Source organism: Phaethon aethereus, assembly GCF_964289735.1.
Source record: "Phaethon aethereus genome assembly, chromosome: 2".
NCBI lineage: Eukaryota > Metazoa > Chordata > Aves > Phaethontiformes > Phaethontidae > Phaethon > Phaethon aethereus.
Window position 1 is genome coordinate 92,732,781 of NC_138582.1, and position 21,338 is coordinate 92,754,118.

General features: G+C 38.4%; 1 protein-coding gene across 1 annotated transcript in view; it reads right to left on the reverse strand.

Annotated features, from left to right (window-relative positions):
* PIGN (phosphatidylinositol glycan anchor biosynthesis class N) overlaps window positions 1-21,338 on the reverse strand; it is a gene marked incomplete at both ends in the record, with an annotated part of 87,807 nt that overhangs the window by 21,712 nt on the left and 44,757 nt on the right. Inside the window, 8 exons of the mRNA XM_081996650.1 lie at window positions 191-293; window positions 3,995-4,103; window positions 9,892-10,003; window positions 14,827-14,918; window positions 16,333-16,425; window positions 16,550-16,649; window positions 17,669-17,805; window positions 21,085-21,267. Of these exons, the coding sequence (XP_081852776.1) occupies window positions 191-293; window positions 3,995-4,103; window positions 9,892-10,003; window positions 14,827-14,918; window positions 16,333-16,425; window positions 16,550-16,649; window positions 17,669-17,805; window positions 21,085-21,267 (929 nt within the window). The remainder of the gene's footprint in view (window positions 1-190; window positions 294-3,994; window positions 4,104-9,891; window positions 10,004-14,826; window positions 14,919-16,332; window positions 16,426-16,549; window positions 16,650-17,668; window positions 17,806-21,084; window positions 21,268-21,338) is intronic.

Sequence of the window (21,338 nt, forward strand, 5' to 3'; positions counted from 1 at the left end):
ACAGTGTTTATAATACAAGGAGGAATATGGAAGTTCCCCTGAAATTTTATTTAGGAAACTAACCAAGGAGACTACAGCTGGAAGCACAGGTTACACCTTTAACAGAAGTGTTCATGAGCTTCAGCAGTTTCACATTTAGCCCTTGATTTTCATATGCAAGACCAATCCAAACATATTAAGAAAGAAGTACCCTGAGCTGAGGAGCAGGTAGGTAGACATCAGGGAGAGCAATATGCTGAATAGTCGCTGAAAGAGAAACGTGGGGCTCAGTAACGGCAACATTGAGGAAGAAGCTGCAATAAAAAGAGATCTGTCAGTCACTACATGCAAAAGATATCATCTTCTGTAACAAGATAACATTCTTCAAATCTTGATACTTCATGTACAGAACTTCAATACTAGTCATATATGCCTTCCTATTTTCAGAAGTTAATTTTGCTAAAGAAAACGAAAGGTTTGGAATGCTTAATATTTATCAAAAGTAATTTTGGTTCTCTGTGATTTTCATTCCCTGACTGTCTACCTCATAGCCTTTATAATTTCTCATGAACTGATGTTAGTGAATCCTTAAGAAGATGCAGAAGCACTACCCCAAAAAACAAACATGACTGTTTAATACTATGCAGAGCCACCTACCATGGCCCTGAGGATCTCTGGCAACTCAAAGGCTGCTGTTACAGAACCACTGCTCCACCGGATTAGATTAGAAAACCTGCCACATTTTGAGGTGCAACTGAAAATACTGCTAGTAGAAATACAGAAACTGTCAATTTATTAGCTTCTCTACTTGAAAGTTTTAAAACAGGAATATTTAAGGAATTACAGGGGACCTATCTGTCATGATTCATGCCTCTTGCCTTCAACTTGTAACGCATTTCTCTAATGCAAGTGTGGGATCTTAAGAGTTGCATGTCACTCCTTAGCATGGTCCATTGCTCAGCTCCCCAGCAGAGTCCATGAGACTCCTCTAGCTGGGAGACTACTGCAGGTGAGGACAGGGCCCAACAGTTTGCAGGAGGTGAGGAAAATTGGGAAGAGAGGAAATGGGCTACTGGAAGAGTGAGTAAAAGAAGAAGAAAAGCAGACGGAAAGTGGCCAGTGCTTGAAGCAAGGAAAGGAAGAAGGAAAAACATGTGATTTAATCTTTAAACCTGATTTTTTTTAATATGAAAATTTTATATGTTTATAAAGAAGCATGCTGACAAATAACATTGGTGTGATTCTTCACTGTGGTATTGTGTGCTCACATTACTGAATCACTCAAGGACTGCATCAACAGTAAGTCATAATTAATAAATCTATTAAGGAACAGAAATAAGTCTATAATATATAGAAAGTGCTCGCTTGTGCTTATTGTCATAGTATATATTAGTATTTATAGTAAACATATCAACAAAAGACAGATGAGGCTGTTTCTAAAACCTGTCGGTCAGTATGCTTTACCTCCTGATTTTCAGCCCTGGCCACTGCTACAATTACAGAATAAGTGACTTAATTTCAAGGGTGCTCCAGCCTTTCAGCATCACTTGTAGCTTTCTACACTTACAGAAGGCCTGACTCAAGGAGAAACTCCAGGGACCTCACCACAAGTCAGAATGGCTGGAAAGAAATTCAGTGTGGCAACCAGCCTCTGTGAACGACACAACACATCAGGTATGTATCACCCTCTGAGTGCAATCATAGATGAGAACAGATGAGTGGCTGGCAGGCGATAATTAACCTTTCCCTTCCAACTCTGATGTGACACATCAGATATTAACCATCAGAAGACCTGTAGGTTTCTGGCTGACCTATACAAATCTCTGTATGTGTCCCCTGCACACAGTTGTGACACCAAATTCCTCAAAATTTGGCAAGTTGCTGTGATAGATCTCCACTGACGAAAAGCTTAAAACATAATATACATTCATTTAGAAATGTCTGCTAACATAAAGATGGTTCTGAAGAACATGGGAAGCAGCTGGATTAAGTTTATGCCTCCTGGTTTTACCTCTATGTTTGTGGTTAACGTGCACTGCATGAACCATATGGTGTAACAGCTAAAGCCAGCTGGGCACAAGCCTGCAGGAACCCACCCATCACTAATTCATTTGCCTACTGATAACTGTATGTTTCTGGTTATATAAACACACACCGAGGTGCAAAATGAAGTTCAGTAACAGTGCCATTCTTCCACAACTAAGCAAAAAGATGAAGAGGAGTTTGACCACGTGTAATGCCACCAACCTTGAAAAAGCTACAGTAAACCTTGGTACCTTAATTATTATGGTGCCCCATTTGTGGTACACGCTAGTGACAAGGCAGATGCTAGCTGTGGTTATGGTAGGTGGCAAGGCATTTCTCTCCAAAGGAGTACTGAGGACATGTTGTCAGATGCCTTAGCTTTTTACCTGCTTAGTTCTGTGTTTAATTATGTAGAGCAACTTCAGCAAGTACATAAAGCTCCCGCTTTGTATACCATATTCACTTAAAATAATTACTTCCACAGCGAAAGACTTTGCTAAAATATTCAATACTATTGTGGGAGCAAGTAGACTTTTTGGGTACATACAGTTTACGTCAGTGTTTGCTTTATTTTTATCATAGAAACATCACCCACAGCAAAGAGAATTTCTAATCTACTTTTTCCTCATAACTCTAGACCTCTCTGCCTAAATCATCTAACAGGAAAAATGTTGTCTCACCCTTACACAGGAGAGAGAGATAATTTTTACCCTCACCTCCTGCTCCAGTAAACCAAGCAGAACACCATTGATTTCATCAACTTTACAACTGCAAGGAATTAATCCACACAGGGATCCCCACTTACCTTAGCAGTCTACAAAGAGTTAGGAAAGCATGATGGAAAGGAAAATGCTCCAAAGAAAACTACATTACAAAGAGAGCATTGCTCACACACACACTGATCAATCAGTTGTATTAATCTTGAATCCATTTGCTCAAACAGAAGCAGGATTGCTAAACCTGACAAGATCTGCTTAAATTAAAACAATGTCACAAATACAGGAACGTACAAGACATCCAGCGACTTCTGCTACACTATGTTTAAATACCTGGTCTTGACTTTTAGCAAAGAGCTGCTATCAAACTTTGCACAGGATACGTTTAGCTCTAAATCTAAAACAAATCCCACATTCCAGATGACTGAGGGATAAACAATGCTTAACATTTTCTAATAGAGCCCTACAGAAATTATTTTATAGCTGAAATATAAAAGGTATTGCTTTACTTTATTCCATAACCTCAGTAAGAATTATATTTGCTCCATGCAACCAACTTAAGATTTTAATTTTAGAGTGTTGAAAAGTCCATAGACTTGTCAATTGATTTTTTCTTTAATAATTAGGTTCTAACAGATATCAAACATACATTAGTATCATTAGTTCACAGGTATTTTACAAGGCGGCTCTGAAAAGCACTTCCATACCCCAAGGGTCTCCACCACCAACTGCAACTTCAAGTTTCTATTGAAATACAGCACCAATCTTTCCTCACTTCCCTATGCTTATACTGGATTGCTTGCAGAACATCTCAGATCACCCTTATCTGGCTCCAAGTGAAACAAAAAGGGAATTTATACCATTATAACCCTAAAAGGGGTCTTCAAGATATTCAGAATATTCAAAACAAAAGATAAAGCTACTCGTAAATCAAAGTTGTTTGCATTTTATTATAAATCTACAATGGAGTAATATTTTAGAAGACTTTCTAACACATTCCTCAAAAATACCTCATTTATGGAAAAATAGTGAACACTATTTTTCAGGACATGGTTTAGGGGACATGGTGGTTCTGGATTAATGGTTGGACTTGATGATCTTAAAGGTCCTTTCCAACCTAGTGATTCTGTGTGATTCTGTGTGAGAACTATTAGGAGTCAAATAAAGGAATATGTGCAAAAGTAAGGTGTTAATAAAAAAGTATCACCACCCCCACCCAACCCCAAACCCCACAAACTATCAGCATCCAAGTTTGGGACAGAAAATGTTCTTACCTAGAGTCATCCAGCTAATAATTTGATTCAATACAGGCAATCCCTGTTTGTTCTTAAGACTGTCATGGGTACTGCTCACAACATATGTTGAAAGTGCAATACTCAACATCTAGAAAGAAGTAATCAGACAATGACACACAATTAATTTTTGGATCTCTGTCATCACATACCAAATATGTAAATATGCTTTTAGAGTTGCATAAACACCTCATCTGAATCAACATAAGAACAGGAAGTCTGATATGTAATGTCGAGTATTTCTAGCTTTTTACAATTCACGTTTTTAAAAACTTTCTTCTAGGGGTTTTTTTATTCTTCTGATTGTTATTTATTTGCGCTATTTTTAAATAGTTTAAACAAGTGTCCTGGATCACTGATTTGACAAGATATGCTCTTTGTCAAGACAATTCCTTAAACACTCATGTAAACCACAGAAAATATATGCCCCCAGTTTTTCAAGGAGCACTTTTCCTCAAACAGCAACCACAAAGAACTAGCAGAACCTCTGGCTTTGCTGCAGGTTAAGGTACAGGGTGAAGGGAAAGCCTAATTAAGGCAAGAGCTTTGCATGGGCAGCACAGCTTCTGTAAGGAGAGACAGCAGCAGCAGAGCAGATTGGAGGTGGATTTCAAGGGATGGAAAGAAGCTGCAATCTTAGGAGACTGTTCTAATGATACTGGCTGAACCACCTCAAGCAGAGCCCTCTGCCTTGGAGAAGCAGTGAAGCTGAAGAGGGCTTTTTTTTTTCCCCCTTTGACTAATTCAAGAGACAGCATTCAGTCATCAAGCAGGTGCAAAAAACCTTAGGAAAATTACCCCATGAGTTGGTTATTTTTGAAAGATGACAGTTATCCAAGAAAATGCTTGAGCCAAGTTTTCAATTACTGCTATTTATTCACAACTCTGCTGTTCCACTAAAAGGCAAATCAAGCATGCAAGCATTACTTTGCAAACATGTGCTTTAAAACTGCATTATAAGATATAATTGCTGTTGTGGCTTTTTTAGTGCAAACCAACTGCACAGTGTTCACATCCAACATTTTTTACCATATGAATAGCTTCCATTCCCCTGCAGATGCAGTGATACCTGGTGGTACCTGCCCCGGGGATACACTTAGCAGTCAGCATCCTTTTTTGGCCCAGTTTCACTGGTGCTCGGTATCTGCTGCTTCTATTTTATCTCAGGCCACAAGAACATGGAGCTTGTATTTCTCTGTGACATCAATAAACTAGGTCAAAGCATTAGGCCTCCAAAAGCTCAGGGAACTGGCCCCTTTAGACCTCCGATGTTTATTTGGGATGCTTTTGCTGTATTCAGCCCAGATCTCTACCCTTTGATATGTCTTTTCAACTTCTTTTAGTGTCATGAGCTCTGGTAATCCCTCTGCTATCCCCCTAGCCACTGGTGAAGTCACTTTGCACTCACTTTGTGTCATCTCTCATAATATATCTTGTGCCTCGGAAGACCTGTGATGACCTGGGCACGTTAGTAAACCCAATTTACTGCTGCTAGATCTATGCCAGTGTCCAGGGAAGGGCTCAGCATCTGCTTTTGAGACTCCTGTGTTCACAGTTTAAGTAAAGTTCAAACTGCTCTCAGCTTTCACCAACATCTCCAGGACCGTGGAATAGTGCAGAAGCAACCTGGAGATGCAAACTGAAGTCTGCAGCTAAGAATCTGTCTTCTTTCCCCCTTCACAACCTTCTTTGAAGTTCAGAGATTATTCTTGAACAGCTTATGAGCTGGCCTCTGAGAAACACTCATCTGTAGGTCACAGCTAGAAAGAGGAAATCAGGGGTGACATCTGCAGTCCCAACACATCTTTGCCAGCAGCTCTGGCTGGGAGCTCTCCTAAGCATCTCATATGATAACAACCCATAGAGAGAATGGTAATAGAACCAGTATCATCAGCTGGACACTATACAAAGCTGGTTGAAAACACTCCTCCTGTCCCCCCAGTTCCACTGATACAACATGGATTCCTACTGTTTATTTCTCCTAATTTAGAGGAGAAAAATAAAAAACTGGCCACCTTGGATCCACATGAAGCACAACACTCCTAGCAATAATAAGTTGGCCCAACATTATCAACTAATGGGAACAGCAGTGTTTCTGGTAGCGCAGCAAAAACTGGACTTCACCTATGAAACTGCTGCCAAGGAGAAACTGGTGTTCTCTCCAGCAAAAAAATTAAGTCGTACAGTAAACACTGATGTATTTATAATACATCAGCAGTCTAGCTGATGGATTATAAATAACTCCTGTTTCCACCAATCCTGAAGCCTTAAAGACTTCAAGGGTCACAGAATCATTTAGGTTGGAAAAGACCTTTTAGATTCCTCAACTTAACACTGCCAAGTCTACCACTAAACCATGTCCTTAAGCACCACATTTACACGTCTTTCAAATACCTCCAAGGATGGTGACTCAACCACCTCCCTCCCTGGGCAGGCTGTTCCAATGCTTGACAACACTTTCAGTGAAGAAATTTTTCCTAATATCCAATCTAAACCTCCCCTGGCACAACTTGCGGCTGTTTCCTCTCATCCTATCACTTGCTACTTGGGAAAACTGACTGACACCCACCTTGCTAGAAGACAGAAGTAGCATTAACCAAAAGACAATTCTCTCCTTACCATAGCAAACAAAATTCAGAAAAAAAAAAGTTATTTCTGCTTTAATGATATCAAAAGAAAACCTGAGAAACTCTTAGCAATTTTCAGAACTTGTGAGGGTGTAATTAGTATCTTCTGCCTCAAGCAGAGAGTGACATGTATCAAAACTTCAAAATTAGGTCTAAACATAACTGAAGTTTCTGTAACAGAAATGTAAATGTAATCATATGAAGTTACTCAAGCTTGCATTTTTACTTTAAAAAATTTATTTATACACTTTTGCTGAAAAATCTTTTTGGTCATGCTGTTTGGTTGTCTGGGACTTTTTTGGGTTTTTTTAAGGCTAATACCCATGTTGGAAATCTATGGTGTATAGGTACAAAAACCAGTGAATAAACGAGTAGTCTGTAAATGACCTCTCAGATCCATACAGGTATGTAATTCATACTCATTTTCTAAGGTGTACACTCTGTCCCATCCATGGAGAAACCAACTCAAAAATCCATAGTTCAGGATCAAATCAGAGGGAACTATCTTTTCTGTGGAGGGCTACATGCAGACTGGTGGGTGTTTTGCCTACTCTGAGGGTCTCTGCCAACTCAGGTTTCTTTTTGACCAAAAAGAGAGCAATTAATGTAATGGGACAAGCTCTGTTTCTTACCAGGCGTGATATCTTCACTACAGGCTAATTCCCAGATGGAAAAGGAAGGTCACTTGGACAAGAAAGAAGAAAGTTGTCTTCAGAAGAGAAAGAAAAATTCATAAGCACAAGAAAAAGCCTAGGCTACACTGAATCCCTCTCTTTCTCTGACTGAAATAGGAAAAGAACTGAAAAGGGAAGAGTCTTTGTTCAGATGCAATTCCAAAATAATTTGTGAAGAGTAACTCAGGCAAATAAGAGCTGCTTGAGCCTTTAAGAAATATTATCTCTTGTATGAAAATGCATCTCATCCCAAATGAGCAGATGCAAAAATTTGAGGTGAGGTGAAATGAAAGATTTAAATGAGGGTTCTTGCACACAGACACTACCAAAACAAAGAGGAAAAGGATAAACTAAAAAAAAAAAAAAGTCAGGGGATCCTGATCAGAGAAGTTTGGCCAGATCAGTTGGCCTTCACGCTAAAAGGAAAAACCTAGCAACACCAGCTATTCCTCCTCCATTGTGTAATTCAAAGGCTTTTAGTCAGAGCTGAACCTATAAAACATGTTAGCAGAGTGGCTAAGGAAATTCCCAAGACAAACCACCAAGAGTTTGCGGATGGGACACCATATTCTCCCTTCCACTTCAGCCAATACTTGAAGGAAAGTGGCACACGAAGAAAGACCATAGCAAATTCATAATTAATCTATCTTCTCATTCCTCAAAATGAAGAAACATCAAATAACCAATCTTAGTTTCCTGTCTAGGAAGGAACAACATTATCAGAGGAAAACATAACCTTCAGTGACTGCCTCCAAACACCACATATGGGGGAGCTGCAAAAACTACTTTTAAGAAATCCCTTGTCAGACAAAAAGCAGGAACATGTGTGCTTATGTATATGAATGTCAGTGCCCTGATCACTGTCTGTCATTGCAAAATAAGTATATTTCATCTGACTAGAAGATTCATCTCACCCGTAAAATTGCCTGTGAGCTGTGAATCAAAACTCATGTGTTCAAAATGTTCCAAACCAGCTTTTTTGAAGATTAACTCCTTCCCTGTCCCCACTGAAAACACCAACTCAAAAGAAAAAGGAGAACAAAGGGAATTCCATTGCCCAGAAATACTAGTCTTCTGACATTTTCCTTTTGCATTCCTGTACGTTTCAAAGCAACTAAATGCAACCTAACATCAAAACAAGTTATTTACTTAGAAATGGATAATGCCTCTGTAATGTTCTTTTTCCCCCTCTAAGTCTGAATAATCTCAAGTTCCAATCCTTTCCTTACCCAGAGTGTGAATGGTGGATCCCACATCTTCCATTCCCAAGTAAGCTTTTGAAATAAAAATCTAATAGAGACTAGTAATTAGATGTCACTATTGTAAAATATCCTCTGATTAAGAAGCAATTTGAAGAGCTTTATGATCTTCTTAAAGGTTGGGAGAAAAATTAAGATGTTACTCCTTGAACAAACAGGCAGACCATTTTTATCTAATTAAGTATCTCGGGGATCTGTGAGTGAATTTCCTGATTCTCTGAAGTTGGCTTGAGAAGAGTCTGGCATTACTTTTTGACTACAGATCTATTTCATCATCATTTGTGAGCTCCTCCACAAAGTTACACTGCATGAGATGCTGCAGCAGTTGTGTGGTGAGTTGACACTGGCCAGCTGCCAGATGCCCACCCAGCTGCTCTCTCACTCCCAATTTGTTTTCAGGCATTCCAGTGAGAAATCCACCACTGAATAAGTACCGAAAATATCTGTCTTAAATGCTTAGGAAAGGAACTGATACTTCTTTTCCATAGTTAAGATGAAAGTTCAGAGAAACCACCAGCACATTATACATGTGTGTGCTCAGGTAAAGGCATTTTAAGCATTCCTTCTTTCCCCTCCTCCTTTTAACCAATTTGAGCTTCATATCTAAATCATTGATATAATCAATCCTTTGCTTAGCTCAATAAGAAACTCCAGCACATCAGCCATAACCAATAAAGCCGGTCCTGAAATAAAACCGTTATCCTGTAATAAGGGTTTTTTTTGTTTTGTTTTTTTTTAAAAAAAAGGACAGCAGACACGCAAGGTATTATTAGAGGCTCTCTAGAACTTAATTAGCACCTACCACGAAAAGACCTACCTATTTCATGAAGCTATAAAGAAAAAAAAGTCTCATCTTTCATCTGAAAGAAGACTTAACCAACAGAAAACCAGCTCAGTATCAGTCTTACATTGTTATTCAACAGCCAGAAACTGGAAAGAACTTCATGAACCAGGAAGCCTGTCCTTAAGTATGCATGTGCAATTCCTGCAAAGGTCACTGGAAGTTACAAACAGACTGAAGGCAGGACAAACTCTCAAACTCTCTGAGTAGAGCATCAAAATGTGTATGCACATCTATGTATCAACACACATAAATATGCACAGGATGAGTTTTTGGGAACAAAGCATTGTTATATTTAAAAATGTGTATTACCATGAGCACCTGGTCCTCTTGAAATAGTCAAGGGAAAAACTGTTAGGAACAATCATTTTCTTCTCTAAAATTGTGGCCTTGGTAGGAACACGTTCTTAGGAAGTATGTAAAAATTTGCATGTAAACACCCTCTAACATTCAGAATTACTGAAAAGTAGCAACTGACCTGATAAAAATGTACTTTCAGATCTTCATTATTTCTGTACTTATTTTCTCTTTTACAAAGAGATGGCAATGAGAAGCAAGAGATCAAGAGAGTCAGCAAACCAGTTGCTATTCTGTAAAAACAAACAAAAGAACAATAAGATCCCAGGAAATATCAAAAGGTTCAGGAAATTTTCATGGAAATGTTCTTCACCAAGATGAAATAATTCATTACAGTATCAAGACTTAATATGTTAAGGAACTTTAACATCCAGCTTTAAAAAAACAAAATCCAATTCAGAATCAAGTGTGGGTTTTGGTTTGGTGTTTTTTTTTTGTACTGGTCAGTTGTTTGGGTGTTTTTTTTTGGGGGGTGGGGTGTTTGTGGGTTGGTTTGTTTTTGTTGTTTTTAATACAAGCTTGCCATCCACAAATACAGTTACACTCTTTTAATGACAATGGCAAAAAAATTTCTCCATTTTGGACACATGTCTGATCTGTTACCCATTACTTTTAGATACTTGGATTACCTCCAAATAATATTTTGAACAAAGTAGTAACAGTAATCAGTGATGTAAACTTAGTGGTTTCAAGGTTTGACAGGTCTGTCATCTAAAAGGGTAATTTCACCACCATTACTATCAAATACAATAGCTTTGTTTAAATGCAACAGCAAGACTAACAGGAAGATTATCACTCATCATGTAAACATGATCCCTTCAGTCATCAAGCAAGCAGAGGAACTGTAAAGGCAGCAGAAGTTTTGGCATGTTTCTCTGTCATGCTACAACCTTGATATGGAAGTAGTCAAACCATTCAGTCCTTGCTTTCACTTGTCCCTTGGTGTCCTGGTTTTGGCTGCGATAGAGTTAATTTTCTTCCTAATAGCTGGTATAATGCTGTGTTTTGGATTTAGTATGAGAATAATGTTGATAACACAGTGATGTTTTTAGTTGTTGTGATGTAGTTGTAGTGCTTATACTTAGCCAAGGACTTTCCAGCTTCCCACACTCTGCCAGTGGGGAGGTGCACAAGGAGCTGGGATGGGACACAGCCAGGACAGCTGGCCAAAGAGAGATTCCCTACCATATAACGGCATGCCCAGTACCTAAACTGGAGTTGGCTGGGAGAAGGAATTGCTGCTTGGGGACAGGCTATTGATCACTGGGTGGTTGCATTGGGCATCACTTGTTTTTGTATATTCCTTTATCATTATTATTCTTGTTATCATTTCCTCTTTCTTTCCTGTCCTATTAAAATGTTTTTTATCTCAACCCACAAGGTTTTTTTTCCAATTCTCTCCCCACTCCCACCTGTGGGAGGGGGGCGCGAGTGAGTGGCTGCATGGCGCTTCATTGCTGGCTGGGGCTAAACCATGACACTTGGCATTTCCACTGAGACACTACCGACAAAAGTGTCCATTTGTGACTGCTCTACTCATTGTGGGTTTCTCAGGCATAACAAAAAAATGTACAAATACCTCATATTCCATAAAAGCAAGCTACATAGGTGTATATAGCAATTTTCAAGTAATGATCTAACTAATACAGGAACACAGTTGCAGGCTAGTCACTCACAGAACAGAGGTTGGAAAGTATCTCTGGAGATCAGCCTAATTCAACTCCCTACTCAAAGCAGTGCCAACTACAGGCGGCTGCTGAGGGCCACGTCTAGCTGGGTGTTGAATACCTCCACTGATGGAGACTCCACAACCTCGCTGGGTAACCTGCTCCAATGCTTGGCATCCCTCAGCTTAAAAAAGCTTTTTTCTTATGTTTAAATGGAAATACCGGTATCTGAATTTTTCCCCATTTCTTGTCTCTTCACTGGACACTAAGAAGTATCTGTCATCTTTACTCTTCTCCCACAGACAGGTATTTATATACATTGATATGATCCTCCTGGGTCTTCTCCAGAATAACCAGTTCCAGCACTCTCAATCTCTCCTGCAGGATAAGCAGTCACAGCTCTCGCTCGCTCTCCTGTGACAGATACTCTAATCCCTTACTCATCTTAACGGCCATTCTCTGGACCTAGTCCAGTACGTCCACAGCTCTTTCCGGAGAGCCCAGAACCAGACACAGCACTTTCAGATGAATGTCATCAGGACTGAGCAGAGAGGAATAATCACCTTCCTCATCATCACTCTGGTGATGCCAAGGATTCCACTAGCCTTTCCTGCAAGAGGCACATTGCTGGCTCGTGGTCAAACCAGTTGGTCCCAGCCTGTGCTGGTGCATGGAAATTATTTCTGCTCATGCAGGACTCTGCACTTCCCTTTTTTGAACTTCACGAGCTTCCTGTCTGCCCATTTCTCCAGCTTGTTGGGGTCCATGTGAAGGGCAGCATGTCCATCCGCTGCATCAACCACTTCTCCCAGGTTTGCATCACCTACAAACTTGTTGAGGGTGCATTCTGTCCTATCATCTAGGTCAGTAATGAAGATGTTAAAACAGTATTTACCCCAGTACCAACCCCTGCTGTACACCACTAGTGACCAGCCTCCAGCTGGCTTTGTGCCGCTGTTTACAATCCTCTGAACTTGACAGGTAAGCCTGTTTCCAGTCCACCTCACTGTCCACTGATCTAGCCTGTATATCATCAGTTTGTGTATGAGGATGTTATGGGAGACATATCAAAATCCTTGCTGAAGTAAAAATAAACAACATTCACTGCTCTTGCCTGGCCCACTGAGCCAGTCTTCTAATCTTAGAAAGCTACCAGATTGGTCAAGCATAATTTCCCCTTCATAAATTCATGCTCACTACTCCCAATCATCTTCTTATCCTTCATATGTTTAGAAATGGTTTGCTTCCAGGATTATTTGCTCGAGTACCTTTCCAAGGATTGAGGTGAGGCTGACTGGCCTGTAGTTCCCTGAATCCTCTGTCTTGCCCTTCCTGAAAACAGCAGTGGTGTGTTTTCTTCCGGTCCTCAGGAACCTCTCCCACCAGCCATTGCCACAACTCTTCAGATTATCACAGTGACATTGACCAGCTCCCTCAGCTCTCTTGGGTGTATCCCATCAGAGTACACAGACTCATGCATGTCCAACTTGTTTAAGTGTTCCCTAACCTGAATCTCTTCCATTAACGTTATGTCTTCCTTGCTCCAGACTTTCCCACAGGTCTCAGTAGTCTGAAGGCTGGGGTTCCTGATGGCCAGTCTTACCAATAAAGATGGAGGCTAAAGAAGGCCTCAGCTTTTCCATGTCCTTTATCACCTGTCCCAGTCAGCAGCAGGGCCACATTTGCCCTTGTCTTCCTTTTGCTGCTGTGTACGCTGTCTTGTTGCATGTTACATCCCACACTAGATTCAACTCCAGGAGAGCTTTGGCTTTCCTAACCTATCCTGCATATTCAGATAGCAACTCTATGTCCCTCCTGGGTCATCTGACCCTGCTTTCACCTCCTGTATGCTTTTTATGACTGAATTGAGTCAGGAGCTCCCTGTTCATACCATACGAGTTTTATTAATGTACTGAAGAGGCCCTGACCTGACACACAGTGGCCACCGCTCACGAACAGATTTAATATATGCACTTATTTCTCACTGGCACTCTAATTTCTCCCTCCTGTACCTTCTCTCCTAGCATCTGCTTATCTTCAATATCCTGAAGTGTCACACATACATATATTTTTAATTGTTGCTTCAAGGCTTTTCAGCTTCAAAACTCCCTTGACAAGATTCAGACAGGCACAAACTGTTTCAGAGGTACAATGTTTCATTAGAAGAATAAATAGGGAGATGTACAGCCTGAGTAAAGTGAATGTAAAGAAGTGTCAGGGAGGAAGATCTGAAGGTAATTTAATCCCATTTTGATTTCTAAGCTGTGCTCAAATGTTCTAAAGCATAAAAAAACCCCTCAGTTTGGACCAGCAGAAATACATACATGTGTATATACAGCTGAGAGGTCGTAATACAGCCAGACCAAATCTGTCCTGAACATTTCTAATGTGCCCAAGCATCAAGACTAAGAAGGGTTTTCAATAGATAGATTTAAATCGCATTGAAAAAATATCAAGACAGAATGTCAATAATTTTGGAAATATCGGGGCTCATAATTCTATCTGCAATCACATATTACTGCTCAAATCCTGTACGTTACTGAGGATTAAGCACCCTGGCTCTGGTGGGGTACAGTATCTTCTGCCAGACAGCAGAAGAAGCCATTGCAGTCTAGGTCAATTCAAGCCTTGCTCTGCAGTAACTACAATGATACTACAAGTTGAACGACTTCAGGCCAAGCACCTGGATTGCATCCAGATATGAGAGTATGCTTCTCTGATGAAAGAGTATCTCACAGGAGGAGAAAGACAGGCAACAAAGATGTACTAGAAAAAAATGCAAATCAACAACTGTAGAAAATCAGACAAGCAACACCAGAAAGGAAAACACAGAACAGAAGCAGAAGTGGAAAAAGACAAGACAAGGGAGACACCAAGGAAGAAGAGAGCTCTGCCTATCCTATTTGTTCTATTTCCCTGAATATCTCATTAGGTACAGACTGCTATTCAAAGACAGATTATTCAAAATTAGATGGAGGAAATCAGAAAGATGCTGTCAAAGTAAATTGCTTTTGAGTAAATGTTCCTATTCATATATGTCACTGCTATTTACCATGTTTGCACCCCAGTGAAGCACCTCCTTTAATGATGACCCTTATTTTCATGTAAAATTTGCAAATTTTTGTATTGTGAGAAATGTTTCCCTCAACAAGAAATAACAGAATAACACAAAGAACAAATGGATGTGGCAAAAGAATTAAAAAGTCTATTCCCATTCACATTAGTGAATAACTGAGGTCTCTATAATAACGTTATTTAAATTCTGAATTTCAATACCTGTCTCAGCCAGCTTTCAATAATGCAATTCCTCACATATATCAAAAGTCAGCCTAAATTTTGAATATCAAAGAGGGAAATAAAAAGTTTAAAGAACACCATGAGATTCTTACACCAGAGGAATGTTTGGTTCTCTTCCTACAACAGGCATTAATGGAAATACTGCCAGGAGCACACACAGAAGACTCCAGATCAATGCTGTTGTCTAAAAGAAGGAAAAAAAAAATGGAATTTTTTGGAGGTCGTCTGTACAGACAATTGTCTAATCAGAAAAAAAATATTTCAGCAAACTACTAATGACTACTAGCATCTCCCACAGGCAAAAAAAACCCTGCATCTATCAAGAGTAAAATCAACTGAAAAAAGGGCACAGGATCATTGGTATTACAGCACTTCAATTTAATATGGAAAAGAATCTCATTTACACAGCTGTCAAAATCCTATCAAAGACAATGTGAATTAAAGCTGAGCTTATACTTAAAAGCACTTTCTCAAAGTGTGGCCTTCACATACATTGCAGTCACCAGAAAGCTGATGAGTAACCCTCTGGAAGAAAGGAGTAAAACTAACCTCATCAGTAGTTCCCAGCAGCTACCTAATCACCTGTTCCCTATCAATATAGTAACATTTTCCAGTCTTTGAATCTGAATGCCATTTTATTTAACCACCATAATCGTCTAAGTAGTTCTCTAAATTCTTTGCTAGGGGGAAAAAAACCCCAAACTATTCCAGGTATTTTACTCTAAATAAAGACATTAAGAGCTATATCACTTCAAGTTTTCAAACTCAAGTCAGATTCAAGTTCCTGAAAGGAAGTTTTCAGTGCTACAAAACACCTTCTGTGTATACCCAGCTTTTAGACAACTTACTTGATTACTCAAATACAATTAAAAAAATTGTAAAGAAACAAACACCAGCCTCCATCTTGACAGTTCTTGCAGGGCAAGACTTGGCAATTTGACTCAATTTTTTTTGTTGTTTTAATTAAAATGTTAATGTTACCCCAGAACTCTAGGTTTTAGCTGTTCTGTGAAATAAGAGATGTTTGAACAAAATAATGGAAGAAAAGTCTCTTACATTAAAGGTTGTGCCACTTCACACCCATAACTACAAAAGTGAAGTTTTTTCCTGGGAAAAACAGCACAGAAAGCTGCCTCAGAGGAACGATGCATGCCAACTGATTGCAGACAATAATGAATTGACAAGTGTTTTTCAGTTATTTTTTTTTCAATAAATGATCATATTACTTAAATGGTGGCACTTTCACAAATAATGTATGTCAATGTTTTTGTCACTGTGACAATTTGATAAAGTATCTGTATTTCATATGATTTTAAGTCAAGTATTTTTTAGTTATCATTAATAACAGAAGACTGATAGCTAACTCATGGCTATCCTGAAATTCTTAAACAGTCTTGTTAGTTATCTTGTATAAGAGATCTATCCAGATCACATTAAACTCCCTTGCCTTGCTAAATGCTGCTCATGACAGAGATCAGAATAAGAGCATAACTTAACAAGAATCTAAAGCAGCATTCCAAAGAGCAGTCCCAACATCTTAAGATGCAATCAGACGTTAGCCATTTAAAAAGCTCTTTTTAAGCAAAGCAATACAGTACCTTTGCTTGAACCCACAGCTGTGTGATGACTGGCCAGCCAGCAAAGACCAGAAGACCAATAGTAAGTGTAGAGCGGTAGAAAAAGCTGAAGACCTAATTAAAAAAAATTCCAACAGAAGACTGAAAAACAAGCACATTAATAAAACTTACAATTCCTTAAAGAGGTAGAATGCTAGCAATGAGATACCCTGTTGATACATACGGATAAAATACTTACTAGTATTTCAATTCCCAGTGTACAAACCAAGAGGAATCCTATAGACTGACTGATATGAAGTGATAAGAGATTTGCAGCAAGGTCTTGAAAAACAGGAATTCTGTTCAAAGTGATGGAACAAGATAGTAATTAATTTTTAAAAACAGAAATAATACAGGATTTTACCTTTGAAGGGCGGGGAGGGGGACAGAGCACAAGAAATGTTTCAGGTATTGCTGATCCTGCAATATGGGTGATGGTGGGTGATGGCCTGAGGCTCCTTCATCCCAGTTTTACTTGATATCAAATCTACAATAAAACCCTCAAGCTTTTCCCCTCCCATTTCTGGCATATCTCCACCAGTATTTGGACAGAATCTACTCTGAGTTTATGAGCATTTTTGGTGATGCTGTGCTTAATGTCCGTCATAACTGATGAAACATTCAGAAGATTTAGACAGAGAGAAAGAAATCCCCAGTTAGTTTTTCCACTGTTTTATGAGGCAGCTCATTATCTAACTGCAGTTGGTCTCATTTTGTCTGAATAATACCAAGTTGCTATCTACAGAATTGCCACTAGATTAGGTAAGTAATGGCAATCAGAAGGTAAAAAGTATTTTTGGATTTGCAGTAAAAGGAGATCCAAACAAGACAAGTTTGTTTCAATATCAGAGCACAATCTGCAACATGACTAGCACACATTCTCCAAAAGCAGCTGGAGTTCAGCATACCTGACACTTTGCAGTATCAGACTATTTCAAAGTTAATGAAGAAAAGGAACAACCTGTCCCATTTGACAAAAATCAGCTACTACAGGTATTTACCCAAGATTTTAGCACCCTTTTGCTACAGTTACAAGAGTACTAAAAACATTCCGTCTTGGAAAGACATTAATTTATTTTTGCTAATAGAAAAGATATCTTCTAGAATTGGTAGCTGTATCAGGCAGTTTGGAAACTACTCTATATGTCAAGTGAAATATAAACCCGAGTCCTGTGGAATGTCTCAGGAAGAATTTCAGGAAGTTTAATAAAATTATATCTAAATTTTTCTCCCAAACTTACAGTAAAATTTGTCAACAAAAAGGAAGCACAGACTTGGTTTTATAAAACATTCTTTATAAAATGTATTCTTTACTTACTCTCTGACAACTGCATACCATATTGGTACTGGCAAGAGACAGTATACGTAGTATGTCCAAGGACATGCTTGAATTAACAGGAAAAAAGCTACTATCAATCCGAGAAAGGCAAAACTGTAGAAAAGAACAGTAGATTCCTGAAAAACAAATGGTCGGACAAACATTCCTGAAACAGCAACAAAATGTTTTAACCTACACACTATTTTCTATTTGTTAGTTACACAGTAAAGCAAATGTCATTTTAAGACAGCCACTCAAGCTGCCTTGTGTCTATGTACACAAGTCTGGACACTGTTTCCAGCCAGATAAAAAAAAAACAACAGTAGGATTTGAAGATCTAATTCTAAATATGTCTCTACATAAGGTCCTGCAGTCAAATCTCCACAGGCAAGGCACACTTGTACAATCTGGAAGCCCAATGTACGCAGTATTATTTATGTTCAATGGATTCTTGAAATCCACTGGAAGTCAGAAATGTTAAAGGTCTTGGAAAAAAGAAGTCTCTTACATTCAGATTCTAAAAACAGACTTGGAGCATAACCTTTTGAGTTCAAGTTCATAGCATTACAGTCAAAAGATTTAATGAAAATTCCATTAGCACATTTCTTCCTCCTGCTTGAGACACTCGTAAGAGAACTAATTAAATTAAAATATAAAGTGTCAACTCTGACTGGAAAAAACCCAACTCTTCAGGATCTAGGGACAACTACTGAAGGAGGTTTGAGACCAACCTTCCACAGGAGAGATGGACTTACTCAAAGAACCTACAATTTCAAAATACAACAGAGGACTAGAGGGGCATGGCACTAAAAGGTTCCTAGCATAGCTAGAACTGTTATTATATTTAATCCTAACCTTCAACACCAGCTTTGGGCTTTTCTTAAAAAAAAAACATAAAGATAGGAGATTAGAACATTCTCCCTACCACATACTCAAAGAAACACATTCTTGGACTTGAGAGAGCTGTAAGGAGGAACATCAAAGACAGAAACAAAATCTTTAAAACAGGTATTCTCAGACAGGTATGCTTGTCCTTAATCATCAGCTAGCAGCAATCTCTTGTTTGTACAAAGAGAAGCATTTAAACAATCACTCTGCATCTGCCTTTTACCTGGTCATTGAACTACTCTTCCGTATTTAGGGACGTTCAGGTATCAGAAGAATTACTGGTAAGGGAAGATTATGTACCAGTTTTAAATAAACAATTTTATGTATTGCACCTTGACATAGCAAAGGCAGCTTTAGTGGCTGAGCAGTCTTTAGTGTATTGTGTAGGTAATGACTGAAGACACTGTTTTCTTCTACACGAATGCCAATTTCTTTGAATAAGTTATGTAGACAGATACGCGACTATGTTAAATATGCTGAAAAGATATTCAATTAGCAGTTCACATAGACAGGTTAACAATTTTTCTGGTCCCCACTGTAACTGACATACAACTGCCTTGATCTAAAATGACAGCAAGTGCAAGTTCTAAATGATTTTTAAGATAGAATTTCTGCTGAGGTATGCCATTAAAGTATGAAAAAATATGTCATATAGAAAGTTGACCTAATGCAACTTTGTTTTATGAGTTTTTAATTTCACATTTGCTGACATATAGACAGAATAAATATATATAGATATGATATGCACACAATGTAATTTATCACTGAATGAGTAAACACATACAATCAACATTTTATTCCATATACAGACATAAATATTGTAGAGTCCAATATAGTTGGTCATGCATTGAAAATGAAAACCAGTTTTGCATTTTCTGTGGATGTTTAAAAATAGATTAAAAGGTTAGGATTCTTGCTAAGCGAAACAAGACACTACTCCAAACAAAAAAGTTTTTTCACATGCCGCATAAGAAGCCAAAAACTTTTAAAGATGATATATACAGGTTATGCAGTTTCATTATTCAGAGGCTCCTTTCAGATTTTATAAGGCTGTGCTTTGCAGAAAACTATTTGTCAATGGTAAATTAGTTTCTCAGCAAAATTCTTTAAGTAGCTCCAATATTAGCTATAAACCAAATAGCTTCCATATATGAAGGATTAGCCTCACACTGTGATTCTCTAAGTATTTAGGAACACTAAAAAAGGTTTCTACAGAAAAAGGCCTCTTACTAAAACTGAGGAAAGAAAAATTCTATAGACAAAGAACTAAGAAACCTTTTTTTTTCTACCAGTGTTACTAGCATAAAATTTGTCTTCAACAAGTAAAATCAATATACCAAATGAAAACTCATGTCAACTAAAAATGTGAAGTTTTTGCTTAATGTAGTTATTAATATGCCCTATACTCAGTCTATTTATTGTAATTATTTTGTTCATATCTAACATAACATGCATCTTGGATTATTTCTTCTCAGTTTCTTGATGAAAGAAAACCTAAATCATGCATTACAGCACTTATGAATATTTTCCATTTCAATTTTGTTTGATCATTTTCATTAAAGGCCAAGACTATCTCATTTCGGCCAGCAGTAAAAACCTCAAGATAGCATGATAGGAATTTTCTGAGTAATATATTGAAGGCAGTAAAGACGCTAAGTGAGTGCACATTCTCATTTACATTATCAAATGAAACAATTCCTTTTATTCTGAAACAAATTCTTGAAGTTTGGGAGATTCCCCCCCCCCCTAAGGCTTTAATCCTTCTCTAGTGAAATGCTAGCTTTTTGCCTTTCACCTTCCTGAGATCTGTTTTTCTGATGAATGACTGAAAGTAAATGAATTTCCTAGGGTTTTGTACTTCGTGAAAAACCAAACCATAATAGTCTTATCAAAAAGAGCTTCCTTCATCTTTGATCTCTTCTGCTGCACCCTTGCAAATCACAAAGAGCAAGAGAGCAAGCCAATTCCTGAAACCACAGTTCACCTTTCTATTAAAACAGGCTATACATTTTAAAAACACCATGATTGGAACGCACAGCTTCTGAAAACTGATTTCACATTGCCAAAGAGGACAGGAATAAAATAATTTGCATGCTTTTTTTTGGCCTTTCAGTAAAGAACAAAAATCAAAATGGAAGCCTGAAGTCTGTATTCTTCCAAAAAAATATTGTTACAACAGAGTGCTGACTTTACTACCATTAATGCTGAAAATTGACTTCTGGTTAAAGACAGTTTCAAATCACTATGTTTGTTCACACTTGCATTAGCATTTACTAAAATGCACAGCTGCAGGAAGGAACAAACTGAGAAAGCACAGTATTGCACACTCAGACTTACATGGCTTAAGAATACTGATCCTAATAAACAGGAACGCTACGCAGGATTACAGTAGGTAGGAAACTCTGCAAGTTGCCAGTTTCCACATGCAAATAAAGTGGCAGGTGTGCAATTTGTCCTGCAGAGAGAGACTGAGTGTACGCATAGTGCTGAAAACTAATTGTAAAAATAATTGCATGTTTCTGACCTACCTTGTTATTCATCTGGACAGTCTTGGTCAAATCGGTATGGGTCTTGATAATCACCAAAATCACGTAAGTCGTCCAGCCCACAAAACTCATTGCAATACTTAGACCCAGGAATAATCTATCATAAGTATGGTAATAAGACAAGCCTTCCAAAGCAAGGTTAATCAGGGTTTTGCACAGAGATACCTAGAGGCAGACAAAACATGTTAGCAACTGTTTAGAATGGTGTAAGCTCCGTTCCACAAATTGACCTGACA